The sequence below is a fragment of the Anabrus simplex genome, chromosome 1, assembly GCF_040414725.1.
Source record: "Anabrus simplex isolate iqAnaSimp1 chromosome 1, ASM4041472v1, whole genome shotgun sequence".
NCBI classification, from domain to species: domain Eukaryota; kingdom Metazoa; phylum Arthropoda; class Insecta; order Orthoptera; family Tettigoniidae; genus Anabrus; species Anabrus simplex.
In genome coordinates, this window is record NC_090265.1 from 1,228,494,227 (window position 1) to 1,228,508,455 (window position 14,229).

The 14,229-nt window shown below is 37.7% G+C and overlaps 1 protein-coding gene across 3 annotated transcripts; it reads left to right on the top strand.

Annotated features, from left to right (window-relative positions):
- Positions 1–413: 413 nt before the first annotated feature.
- mRpL55 (mitochondrial ribosomal protein L55) lies at positions 414–12,501 on the top strand. Of its 3 annotated transcripts, none has more exons than XM_067152014.2 (3): positions 414–537; positions 7,809–7,995; positions 12,275–12,499. In XM_067152014.2, the coding sequence occupies exons 1-3, from the start codon at positions 515–517 to the stop codon at positions 12,416–12,418; spliced, it is 354 nt and encodes a 117-aa protein (XP_067008115.1). In that variant the 5' UTR covers positions 414–514; the 3' UTR covers positions 12,419–12,499. The 3 variants fall into 3 exon arrangements, with proteins under 3 accessions (XP_067008115.1, XP_067008121.1, XP_067008109.1); XM_067152020.2 differs by having other exon boundaries at positions 420–453; XM_067152008.2 differs by lacking the exon at positions 414–537 and adding an exon at positions 1,344–1,393 and having other exon boundaries at positions 12,275–12,501.
- The last annotated feature ends 1,728 nt before the right edge of the window (positions 12,502–14,229 follow it).

A 14,229-nucleotide genomic window follows, 5' to 3' on the forward strand; every position in this document is an offset into this window, starting at 1 on the left:
GAAGTGTTTACTGCACACCCTCGATTTTTCTGTAGGAACCCAGAGAGATCCCGGCTTGTCTCCTCTGCGAGATATAGCAACAAGCCACCGTTCTTTTAAAGCACTATTCACTGGAAACTTGTGAAATGAAATTCCACTACCTTTAATTTGTCGTGAATGACAATAAGGAACACAGCAATAAACCATGATTGAACCTGCGAGTGCTTATTATCACAAGAATACACACATTCACAACCAACTCAATACACACGTTTAAAGGCGCGAACCTGGTAAACAGGGGGCAAGGTAGCGATCCTAGCGGCCCGTCAACGAACTGCAGTGTGACCACTTCTATAGCGTTTTACGGACTCTATTTCCAGGCCTTGTATTATAGCGTAGGCAACGATTTACTCTATCGTTATGTTGTAGCGACCTAGCGACTATCTTTTGTTTTGGACGGAAGTTTAAGGTTATGTGAGTGTGTATTAATAATACCTCAAGTTTTCTTCTCACTCTTTACTGACTTACTAGAAAAATGAAATTAAATTTGTTGTCAAAGTGAGTACTTTCTTTTTACCCATATACACCATCTTCGGAATGTTAGGCCGTATTTTGTATATACATCCATGCGATCAAATGTTATAACCTGCAATGCGTGTAAAATATATTTTCATTACTGTATTTATTTATGATTCTAGACCGATGCGTAATATTTTGTAGAAATGTTAAATGTTCCTACATAAAAACGATACTGTTGAATTTGGGCATCTTCTTTTTGTTTGCTGATCACATTTCCTTCCATTGTAAAATACGTGACAATATTCTCTTTTTTCTGTACCGTAATAGACTCTCATTAAGTTGACTAGAGAGAATGTTGTCGTCTTTGTGATTTATAGATTCTGTTAATTAGCTTATTAATCGAAAAATCCTTACTTGTGATCCATAAAAAGTGTTGATTGACATTAATTATGGGATTATCTCATTTAAAATCCTATAGCCTTTTGCTAACTGTTTACAGATAGAGCTACATCTTGATCAGTAACGTTCGAGGGCAAGAAAGTCATTTTCACGCCCTTCATGGCAATTCCGTTTCTTGTGACGGTATGTTCATTCTTCGAAGTGTTGGACTTCCTCACTTTCCTTCTGATTAGTGTAATAAGAGGATGGTTATCCAGTTTTACTTCCTCTTAAAACAATAATAACCACCACCACTTAATTTCTTATTTGTCTTTCTTCGCCTTTCTTTACACTTTATTTTATTTTTCGTGAAATATTCCCGTTTCTTGTTGGTTTTATTACTTTATTTTGCCTAATCTTTTCCCGGAAAAATATCAATGTTCTACTTAAATATGACAACCTGAATTATTTCTCGGTATATTATGGTGCATAGCATCCCTTCAGTCGACAAAAGAGGGTACCATTTTATAATAATTTAGTAAAATTAAATTAAAACTTTTAGGTATTATTAGAAAATATGTTGTTTACTTCTGAGGATGCAGAGCAAGGTGTTAGAACACAAAGTTTTCCTGTGGTTTATGTTGCTTCACATGACACAAACCCTTCAGTTGTCTAGGGAAGCAACATGTTCAACAATCAACTCTCTCAAGGCAACACATTTGAAGTATTTTGCACTATATGAATACCGTTAATAATTCTCTGTCGTCGCCATAAGACCTATCTGTGTCGATGTGACGTAAAGCAAATAGCAAAAAGAAAAAACTAATTCACTGACCCCAGTGAATAAGTTGATAAGTCACATTAGCAAAAATGAGATATCTACACCAGTTTATTCTCCTATACATCCTTTACATTTGTGCATAAACTGGTAAACACATATCTACATTTTGAGATAGACCCTATCTGATTATGTGGTTAACCAGATTAGTTCATTTTATGACCTATCAGCTTATTCACCAGGGGGGGGGGGTAGATAATTGGGATCAGTGGAAGTGAAAGACGTGAAGACCTCAAGATGATGGCAATGTAGCAGTGGTCAAGTTATTCCAGGTAGGACCTTTGACAGTAACCATTGACACAACAAGATCAAACTCTCCCCCTCACATCTTAGGATACTACATACCACCCATACAAAGAAACTCTGATTAGTGCTGGACATTCTTTCCATCCTGGCCAAGAGCTTGAAAGAGTTTGGCATAGTTTTCCATGAGGAAGTTCATGGCATCTCTGCTACTGGCTTCATGTGGCAAATAGACATCCTCTTATTTGATGAAAAAAGAAAAATCAGGTATATAATCAATCCAACAGTCAGATTCAAGACTTACGCGACGCAGCTAGTAGAAATCGACAAAGGGAAAAACGATAGCCTAGATACAACCCATGTAGTCCCTACTTTCATAATAATTAGGCTTATCACTTGAAGAACCTTGAAGTCATGGGACTTGTGTTTGGAGGCAGGGGCACAATTACCTCTTTCTTTCTCTATATCTGCAACATACTCAGAATCAGCAAAGATATCATCCATGCTGTTGCTCTTAGAGCACTGTAGGGATCCATCAAGATATTGAAACAACCATTTACAGCTGTCCTCATTTTAACACACACTGCACCATAAACCACAGATTCCTTTTGGTATTTATATTTAATTTTCTTTAATCATAACTAAGTTACTGTAGGCTATTATTTTATAAATTTGTGTTAATATTCTGGATCTCTGTGGTCACCTGTAATGTCAGGCAGATCAATAAATTAAAAAAATATCTTTCTAATCACAATGTTGGTTTTAGAACTTGAGACATCAAGTTGTGGTTGTCAGTTTCTGAAAGAACAGCCATTTCCAAAATGATTGAAAACACTCCAGTAGGGTTATTCATTTGACATAAAATGATTTTAGTGTAAGTCATGACTAATTATAGTTTATTTTTTCATTCATTCATTCGCCATTGCTCAAGACATCAAATGTTCCTATCCTCGTTGTCAGTTACCAAGAACAGCCATTTCCAAAATAGATGAAAGCACTTCAGTAGGAATTTGTTTAGCGTCATAAACTGGTGTTGGTGTTATTCATGACTGATGATTGTATTGCTTCTTTTTATAAATTTCCCATTACTCGTAGTGAATTGCTTATTACTAGAGGCCGGATTTTCATGCAATTGCATGTTCCTAAATAAGCTGGTTACACTTCTGAAACTTATGCAAATATTTGTTTAATGACTAATCAATTCCAAATAACTGTACTTTTTCCTTGCATGTTTGCATGTTTTGGCCTTTTTTGGGAGAAAATTTATGCATAATGCATATTCTGAAAATTTTGGATTTAATAGCAAATAATTGGACGTTTATATTGGATTATACGACTTTTTTTCTGACTTTGACACATATATTAACTTAGGCTACATGAGAGTGCCTTTTTTGAACATTGCTTTGCAGAATTTGGGACCGTACGTCCATGTTATTTGTTTATCATTGAGGGAGAAAGAAAATATATTAGTGGCATACTGCTCGACAACCAAAGTTAGATGCATAGAGGACCTATAATCCAGTTAGCCAAGCACTTTCTTGTCCGTTGTTTTCGTAAAGATTGACATGAGCAGAGAGACCCCGCGTCGAACGCTCTAATCTTTAGAAATAAGGTGTCCGAGTAAAATCTTAACCGTAAATTTTGCATTACTAAATGACAGCTTTTTTTTTTTAGACGAAGAAATCAAAACTTGAATCACATTTCTGTGACACTGCAGTACTGAGATAGCAGCTTACAAACCTTGGTTTTTCACTGAAACCTGTTTTGTTTTCCAGGAATTTCCTACCCCAAACTCCGAACTCTCACTGGTCACACGTCTGAGGCCAAAATAATTGAGAAAAGAAGGGATTTGGAAAGTAGCTCGCTTACATGCTTCAAATTGTAATTTAGTGTTGGACTGTGCTGTGATTGTTGGTATCACGCCACCGGTTAAAAGTCTACGAAGAAACCTCGTGTCTAAATGGATTGAGGGAAAGGAGTTTCTGAAAGTTATTTTTTTTAAGAGATAACTTCAGATATACTTCGTCCTAAATGTCTTCATTTAAGTACGAACCTGTCACTTCATTTTTCTGTGTTCAGGCGTGTTCTGTCAGATAAAATTAAATGAAGAAAATGTGGAGAAATTAGTTGTTACACAGTGTTTCAAAAGGAAATGAAAATATAACAATGTTGAACTGAATTTTGAAAGTGCATATTTTCTAGTTTATTGTGCATGTTACATCATTTGATAGTGCATGATTGCATGCATATTTTGAGATTTGATAATGCATGGAAATCTGTGCTCTACTTATTACTTATTACAGTAGTATCTCATTAATCCGTTACCTTCAGGATTGAGGGCATGAGGGAACACAAGGAAGGTCAACTTGCCAGTGGAGCAATAGTATTTGCTGTAATACTGTACATACTAATAAAAGTACCATAAGAGCAATATAAATAAGCATACCTTAAACATTTATGAATGAGAAAAGTCGGTAATGCTCGTTTGTCTGGGGTAGCTGACACTTAAGATTTTGCTGCTATATCCTTCCATTTCCTTAGACACAAAATGTCCATAGGCATGGAACAAGAATTCTATTCAATGTACAGAAGAGCTAAATCTAAAGCCTGCTTGATGTCTGCATAGGATACTCGACCGGGAGATTTGTTATTTTCATTATCTTATTTTTCAGTATTATCTGCACTCTGGAGAGTGGTGGTGATTATTATTTTAAGAGGAAGTACAACTAGGAAACCATCCGCTTTATAACACTAATCAGGGAGAAAAAATTGAAGGCATCTGACACTTTGAAAAATGGAGGTATTGGCCAAAGAAAGACAAGGGCCACGAAGGGCATGAAAAATGAAAGACTCCCTAGACCTTGAATGCTCTAATACCATCGGTAAAGAACAAGAGTTGACCAAGGAAGATTGAAAAGGATAGATGAAAGTGAGGTGCCTGGCACAAGTAAGTGGAAGCAATCAGCTAAGGGCCTCATGGTCACCAACCCAGACTCCCAAGTTAAGAGCCCCTAGGGCCTCTATTTAGTCGCCTTTTATGACTACTGCTCCTACCCACAGAGACCGGGCGAGTTGGCCGTGCGGTTAGAGGCACGCGGCTGTGAGCTTGCATCCGAGAGACAGTGGGTTCGTGGTTTCTCATTTTCACACCAGGTAAATGCTGGGGCTGTACCTTAATTAAGGCCACGGCTGCTTTCTTTTCACTCCTTGGCCTTTCCTATCCTATCATCTCCATAAGACCTATCTGTGTCGGTGTGACATAAAGCAAATTGCTGCGATGATCTGATCATTGCCCAGTTCTTCTTCCATTGTACAGTTAACATCAGTTTCAGAAAGCCTCTCATCAATGTTGCCCCCCCCTCCCTCAAGATTTGCAAATCTTGGACATTTGCCTATGTATCTTCATTTTGATCAATTTCAACTTCCATTTCGGCCAAAGTTTATGCCACAATATTTAAAGTGTTGATGCTTTTATATATCCCAAGCCTTAGCAATTGTGTAAAGAGCATCCTTTAGCCTTTATTAAAATTTAATTTGTCTCAGACAGATTGCAGACTATAAACATATCTTCTATATATGCAGTATATTTCCAGAGATATTTTCAATTACCTCTTGATTCATTGGCTGGATGAGAGCAGTGATGTTGGATGGAAGATATACTGCTTTCATTTTCCCCTTTTTTAGTTCCTGTTCAAATGGATGTGATAGCACGTTATCTAACACCAAAAGGGCAAGTACAAGTTGTTTTATCTTCAAATATTGTTCAACTGCAGGCATAAAGTACTATAAACCATTACTTAAAAAGGCTGCTCTCTATCCAGGCCAAATTTTTATGGCGATAATGCAAGGATGACAAATTAATATTCTTGAAAATGCCCTCAATGTTTTTGATTTGCCGATTATAAAGAACAGTAATTTATGACTACCGTTAGCATTGCTGTAAGTAGCATAAATCACTCTCTCCTTTGCAAGTTCCCTTGCAGGTGGGAGCAGTAGAACAAATCCTGGGTATCCCCTGCTTGTCCAAAGAGATGATTAAAAGTGGAACAGTGGGTTGGCGACTATGGTTCCCATAGCTGAATTTGTGTCTGGCTCCTCGCTGTCATCTTACCTGTCTAATCTTCCTTGGTCAACTCTTGTTCCATTTTGACCCCAACGGTATTAGGTTTCCAACGCCTAGGGAGTATTTCAATTTAATAATAATGTCATTGGCTTTACGTCCTCCTAACTACATTTTTGGTTTTCGGAGGCGCCGAGGTGCCGGAATTTAGTCCTGCAGGTTTTCTTTTACATGCCAGTAAATCTACCAACATGAAGCTGACGTATTTGAGCACCTTCAAATAGCGCCAGACTGAGCGAGGATCAAACCTGCCAAGTTGGGGTCAGAAGGCCAGCTCCTCAACCGTCTGAGCCACTCAGCCGGCAGTCTTTCATTTTTTCTTGCCCATTGTGACCCTTCACTCTCTTTTCGATACCATCAATCTTGGATGTAATTCCAGTATAATTGGTCCGTTATTGAAAATGATAAATTTTCCAGCTAACTCATTCTTGATTGCTAGAATTTCACACCGGTGCGCCAATTTCGGCTCATCAGTTGGTAACTAGCGCATCTACCAAGATGCATGACTAGTGCATGTAGTGAAGGCCACTGCATAAGCTACTTGGAGCCTTAGGCATTGCTATTGCACTATGAGAGACTTGGTCCATTTTCCATAAATTGATGCCTGCTAGGCCATCAGAAATTTGATTCCAATGAGTTAGCTGAAAAGCTCATCATTTCCAACAGTGGGACAATTATATTAGAATTATGAATTTACTCATTCAGGACAAATATTTCCAGTTCCCTGTGGGAATTGAAATCTATGTAATTCTTTGATGTGTCAGACTTCTTCCATTTTTCTTGCAAGTTTTGTCCTTTTCACAGTGTTGTTTTGTGCTGCAGGAATTCTTTGTGGCTGTATCTTATAGTTCAGGTCCCATTCATCAATGTTATACTTTTGATCAGGTGTTATGTCATATTCCTTAACAGTTTTTTCAAATCGTGCAACAAATGTACTTGAAGGTACGTCATCAGCTGATAACTTCTCACCTGAAATCACCACATTTTGAAGCCTATGATATTTTTTTCCAGTGATGCAACCTGCCTTTACTCGCAATAAAATTATAATTTTTTTATTCAAAATTAAGCCCTGTTTCTCTGATAATGGAGCCAGACAATAGAGTTCCTTTTATTCTTACCTGGAAAAACCACACCCACAAAGCATGATCTAATAGTTCAAATTTAGACTTTTTCAATGTTCTACGATTTCTAAGTCCTTCTGCCTTAAAGACAGTCATTTTATGACTTTCTAGTTCATACCTTTCTTCTACCATTCTTTAATTATAGTAATGACCACATCTACCTCATATGATATTTTATAGGGACTCGCCTTGGTCTAATCTTTCGAGCACTTTCAACTTCTAAAGTCAGCATAACATGATTACGCTTTTTGATTATCATAATGTGTGACGAGTATGCATACAGAAGGTAAATTTTTATTACAAATCATAAACGCTGTTTAACCTTGTCAAGAAACAGTGCTTTAACACTCACTAAGCAAAGAATCAGAATGACACTGGGTGGTGAAGTATCACCAGCTGACTCAACAATGTGTTGAATGTCAATTTCAAGTGCCAGTATGGCTACCATATACTGTGTCATGGTTGACTATGCAGAGAGTCGAACCAGTGTAGGTCAGAGCAGTGGTGTTCTACTGTAATAAAAAACCGACTGAATAAATTGCTCATTACTGCACTAGGATAACAACTTTAAGAGTAAAGAAAATATAATTGTTTTACCATTATGTTACAGGTTTTGCCATTGCCCATGCACCAAGTATCTTCCTGCATATCTTCCTCTTCGATATTTAAATAGCCATACTGCTGATATATGTAAAACACATAGACTAACTTATGCTCGAACATATCCAACAGTAGTGGTTGCACCTGATGGTTCCAGTATAAACATTAGGTATAATGAACCTCGTGCAATAATCAAGGTAAGAAGAAATTAATTGATTTTTAAAAATGCTGAAGAAACTATGGGTTAATTATCTGTTTAATCAAAGTTTAGCATTTTACCCTATAATTTTGGACGGGACAGGTTGTTGGCTTTGTTTTGTGAGCAAACGATGAAGTTTGGATTGTTTATTGCACTAGCCTTAATTGTTTTTCTCACACAGCCTGGGAAGCATGTTACGAGATGTGAGGCAATGTCGTCCCCACCCCACCTAGCTCTTCTCATTTATTGTTGTGGTGTTGTATTGTACCCTTTTCAATCACATGTGTTTGTAAAATGTTTCTGTCTTTATCATAGTCAGCTTTTTGGAGTAAATATGCCATAAAGTCCTGAAGAAAGCTAAGGAAGCTATAAAACCTGTTGCTGTTGTAGAAGCTAGTCACAGCATGCATTATGGTGCAGAAGTGTTGAGAACTACACCTTCCTTGATTTCTAAAACTATGAGAAGGTACAGGGAAACTGGAGGCTATTTAAGAAGACCAGGATCAGGCCGAAATAGAGTAACATCAGCAAGAGATGATCACTTCTTACGGCTTCAAAATTCTTTGCAACTATCACACCACCCACCACCGTTAAGCTGGAAATCAACTCCACTAAGTTCGAGTAGTGAGAGAACTCTCCAAAGAAGACTGGAGGAAACTTATCTTCAAGAGACGAACATGAAATAGAATTTCTCTGTTACTTGGAGTGATAGATCTACTATAATGTTTGGCAGTTTTTGATACTTTCAGAGAGTTGAAGTTAGAGACTGATGCCATATAATATTCACTTAATTCAGATGGAGTAACAGGCATCTGGCTATCTAGAGAGTGATTGACTCCAATACCAAGTGGTTTTGCAGCACCCCAAGAAGCTGAGGTGCTCGTACAGCTATGGAAGATGTTGTACGTATACTTCACTTTAGTGTTTCTAATGATTTGTTTTGCCTCATTACGCAAGATCTTGAATTGCTCGTAATCATCGGGAAGTTTTGTTTTAATAAATACGTGTCCCACCTCCGCTTTGTCCAGCACTTATCTCACATGGAGTGACCAGGATTTGAACCACAGAACCCAGCGGCGAGAGGCCACCGTGCTGCCGCCTGAGCCATGGATACTTTGTCATCTATGTATTATTCTGAGGAAACTATGGCCTAGACTAGCTATTGTGTTTTCATCATTAATTATTGATGATCATGCAATTCAGTATTAGGCCTATGGTATTTATTAGTGTATGGACATGTATGATTATTATCATTTGTGGAGCAAATAACAAATCTGTGTATCTTTTGGTATGAATCCCTTGTTAGTTTTTGCCCCACCGTATCAGCAGAGGCAGAATGAGGTTATGGTCACTCTCCGTAACGTAACAAAGTTGTTAATAACAGTATTCAATACGGGTTAACCATGAGGATAATGACCTGTAATAAGTGGTATGTTCCGAGCTGTCATTGGAGAGATGGCATGGAATGACATTAGTAGACAAATAAGTTGGATTGGTGTCTTTAAAAGTAGGAAAGATCGCAGTATGAAGATAAAGTTGGAATTCAAGAGGACAAATTGGGAGAAATATTTGTTTATAGGAAGAGGAGTTAAGGTTTGGAATAACTTACCAGGGGTGATGTTCAATAAATTTCCAGTTTCTTTGCAATCATTTAAGAAAAGACTAAGGAATCTGCCACCTGGGCGACTGCCCTAAATGCAGATAGTAGTGATTGATTGATTGCTGCCATAACTGTATGATCTCCATCAAATGCTTCTTGTGGTAAAGTTGTTACATCCGTCAACTGTCTGCAATTTGTCCTTCTCACCATATTGTTTTTTTTTTTTTTTTTTTTTTAAGACTTTCATCTGGAATGGGGCATTGTATGGAGTGGAACATGGATGATAACTAGCTCAGAAAAAGGAAATGTGGTGTTATAGATGAATGCTGAAGGTGCGATGCATAGATCAAATTTGACCAGAAGAAGAGATAGAATGATGGAACACATCTTTAAGCCACACAGGACTTGTCCAATTTTTTTTTTTTTTTTTTTTTTTTTTATGTCGCACCGACACAGATAGGTCTTATGGTGATTATGGGACAGGAAAGTCCTAGGGAGTGGAAGGGAGTGGCTATGGCCTTAATTAAGATACATCCCCGGCATTTGCCTGGTGTGAAAATGGGAAACCACAGAAAACCATCTTCAGGGCTGCCGACAGTGGGGCTCGAATCCACTGTCTCCCGATTACTGGATACTGGCCGCACGTAAGCAACTGTAGCTATCGAGCTCAGTCCAGTTGGTTTTTGAGGGAAGTGTAGGCAGTAAAACTGGTAGGAGGAGATCAAGGTATGAATATGACAAATAGATTAGAGTAGATGTGTGATGTAGTAGTTACATAGAAATGAAAATGTTAGCACAGGATAGGGTGGCATGGAGAATTGCATCAGAACAGTCTGTGGACTGATAGTCAATCAACAACAACCACTCTACCAACAATATAACCTACCAGTTCCTATGTTAGAAATATCCCAGTACTCACTTCCACATCTCAGTAGTACTTGCAAGTACCACAATTGTCTCCTACTTTCTCACATACACTTGCTTACCCAGTGATTCTTTTGAGGTGTATCTTCTGTAAAAATACCTGTAGACTGTCCATTTTCCTTCTCTGAAAGATTCTGAGATTGAACACTAGTTTGTTTTGAGACTAAGTTAGAGCAGGCCATATATTAAGAGAGCCCCTCTGTGTCTGCTCCTTTTTGCCTCTCTTTCTATGATTTTTACCTCTTCCCAACATTTGCACCATAAAAATTTCAAAATCTCCTTGTAGAGCAATTTTTCTTTCTCCGTCTGATGAAGATGAAGCAAAAGCCACAGGCTTTGGCCTGCAGGGATTGGAGTGCCATGTGTGGTCAACATGAATGCTTAGTAAGTCGTATTGCTTGACTTTCTTGATCAGGTCCACTGTCTCCCATGACAACTTCTCGGTTGATGTCTCAAGCCTGAGTAAACCAGATCTCAGTTCAAAATTTAAATCTTTAATCTGGTTGGAACCGAATATAGGCTTCTGTGTGAAGGCAGGGGAAGAAACAAAAAGACAAGGACAAGAGCTAACTCCTTGTTTTCACACACTGCCTTCTTCATAGATGGGTTCTCCCCTCATCAATCGCAGTTCTTGGAATACTTTATGTAATCGTAATTATTATGTGTAATGGTAGTATGCATTGTCCATTACTGATAAGAATGAATAAAAATTTAAGAAAAAAAGAAAAATTCATGCGTTTTATGCAAAAAATCAGAAGTTGCACACCTGCTAAAGGACTGTGAAAAGAGAAGAACCAAGCATGCTATCTGTGCGGTTAGGGTCGTGTAGCTGTAAGCTTGTATTTGGGAGATGGTGGGTTTGAATCCCACCATCAGCAGGCCTGAAGATGGTTTTCCATGATTTCCCATTTTCACACTAGTTAAATATACCTTAATTAAGACTTTGGCCACTACTTTTCCAATCCTAGCCCTTTCCCATCCTTGCATCACCGAAAACCTTTGATGTATTAGCGTGACGTTAAACCACTAGTAAAAAAGAGAGAGAGAAGAAAGATTTGGAATTAGAAGAACTTTGTAGAATTGAATATGAACTTGAACCATATACTTGTGTTAAATTATAGATAATGGAGTAAAGCAGGTGTAGTAGTAAAATTAATGTGGATTTGTCGAGTGCAGAAATTGAGAGATATAGGTGTAAATGGTTTGGACATGTTACACGAATGAATGAAGAAAGAATGTCATGGTTAAGAAGGGGATTACAATTTTTTTTTTTTTTTTTTTTTTTTTTTTTAAGTCTTAGAAAGAAACAGATTATGATGAATGCACTTGGCAACTGGACCCCTGTACTGGAACACATTGGTGAATAAGGAATTGTGGAAAGATAGAGTGAAATAGAGAGAGATTATATTTGCCTAACATAATTGTGTGGAAACTGTTGTGGTGGTCATGGTGGTGGTGATGATGATTTGTTATTATTATTATTATTATTATTAGTAGTAGTAGTATTAGTATTAAATATTTTATGTTGATTTTAAAGTAGTTAATAGCATGTGACAGTAAAGATTTCAATAAATAACTATTATTTCCCTAATCTAGTCATCTGTGATGAAGAGAGAAGAGTATTCTGTTTTTATTAATCTCTGTTTCTGCCCTCTAATTCATGCCAGTGTTGTCTAAACGTAAAGTAAAACTTTCAAAGAGGAATGTGGATATGGACTGAAATTAATTAATATATTTGCTTGTTTTCTTACAGTTACCCTTGGATCTCTCTACTTTGTCTGAACTTGAAAGAAAATTGAGAATTGAGAGACGTAAGCCAAAGGAGAAGTTGAAGATTGAAGAGGACATAGAGGATGATTTTGATGCAAATAAATATATTCATCTGATAAAGAAATGACCACAGTTGCAATATTTAAGTCAATTATCAATTGTAGAATAAAATTTATATATTGGGATAAATGTATAAATAAAATAAAATAATTGTAAATAATGACGATTTATTTCATGATCACCAACCTAAAGAAGCTTCCTAGCTTAGCTTATTTCCTTTAATTCCAGGTGGAACATAGGGCCTCGACGAATTTTCTCCAGCTTGTTCTATCTGCCGCCAATGCTTTCACCTCCCTCCATGTCTTGTTAACTCCAGCAATCTCCTTGTCTGTGGTTCTTTTCCAGGTAAACCTCGGTCTGCCTTGCCTGTGACTGCCTTGTAATTCCAACTCAGTGCCTGCCTTGTGATACTTTCTTGTGGTCTTCTCAGGGTGTGCCCAATCCTTCTCCATTTTCTTCTCGTTATCTGTTCCTGTATGGGACTTTGACTTGTGGCGTCCCAAAGATCTTTGTTTGAGATGGTCTTTGGCCACCATATTCTCATAATGTACCTCAAACACCAATTTATAAAAGTCTGTAACCGTGTGGTGATGTCTTTGGTCACTTTCCAGGTCTCACTTCCATACAGTAACACAGACTTAACATTTGAGTTCAATATCCTTAGCTTCGTTTTTATATGAATGTGAGGGGATCTCCATATTGGTCATAACTGTGCAAAAGCTCCTTTGGCTTTATTTATACGACTTACCACATCTCTAAAAGCACCTCCATCCTGGCTTACCATGCTTCCTAAGTAGCAAAATTCCTTTAACCTTTCTATATCCATTCCATCTAGAGTCAAGCTACAATTGTTAGGATGGTTTATGCGCATTTCCTTAGTCTTTTTGTTATTAATCTTTAAGCCTACTTCTTTAGCTTCTATTTTTAAGTCATGCAGTTTGATTTTTATGTCCTGAAAACATTCTGCAAGAAGACAGAGATCATCCGCATAATCCAGTTCTTCCAATCTGTTATTTAATCCCCACTGAATGCCTTGCTTTTTGTTTGTTGCCTCTCTCAGCATACAATCCAGTGGCATGATAAACAAGATTGGCAACAGTAAACATCCTTGTCTTACTCCAGATTTTACAGCAAAAGGTTCAGACAGCTTCCCTTTATGTTCTACTTGACAAGTATATCCATCATACATTGCCTGTGTAAGACTATCTTTTGTGGAATTCCAAACTTTTCCATAGCCTTCCACATTTTCCTCCAGTTGACAAGAGTCAAAGGCCTTTTCAAAATCAATGAAAAGTATATACAGAGATGTCTGATACTCAGCGAATTGTTCAATGATTAGCCTTAGTGTGTTAATCTGATCCACAGTAGACCGACGTAGTCTCCTGTCGACAGCTATGTTTATTCTTTTCAGTATGACTCTCAACATCACTTTTCCCCCATACGAGAGCAACGTTATTCCCCTCCAGTTATTGCAATCTGAGAGGTCACCCTTCTTCGGTATCTTGATGAGGACACCCTTCTTTCATTCCTCAGGAAGGTGTTCTTCGTTCCATATTAGGGTTAGAAGTGGCTCCATGATTTCCGCTGTTAAATCTGGATCTACCTTTAGGGCTTCTGGGATAATGTTATCTACACCTGGTGCTTTGCCACTCTTCATTTGTTTCACTGCTTGTGCAACCTCTTGTCGTGTTGGTGGTTCTACCAAGATGTCTGGATGCTCCAAAATGATTTCAACATCTTCAGTTCTCGATTCCTCACCAAGATTATTGAGTACTTCCATGAAGTGATATCTCCATCTTTCCAATTGTTGTGTCTCAGATGTCAAGGCTACTCCGTTTGCATCTCTGACTTGTTTCTGCCCTGAAAAATTCCTCCTAG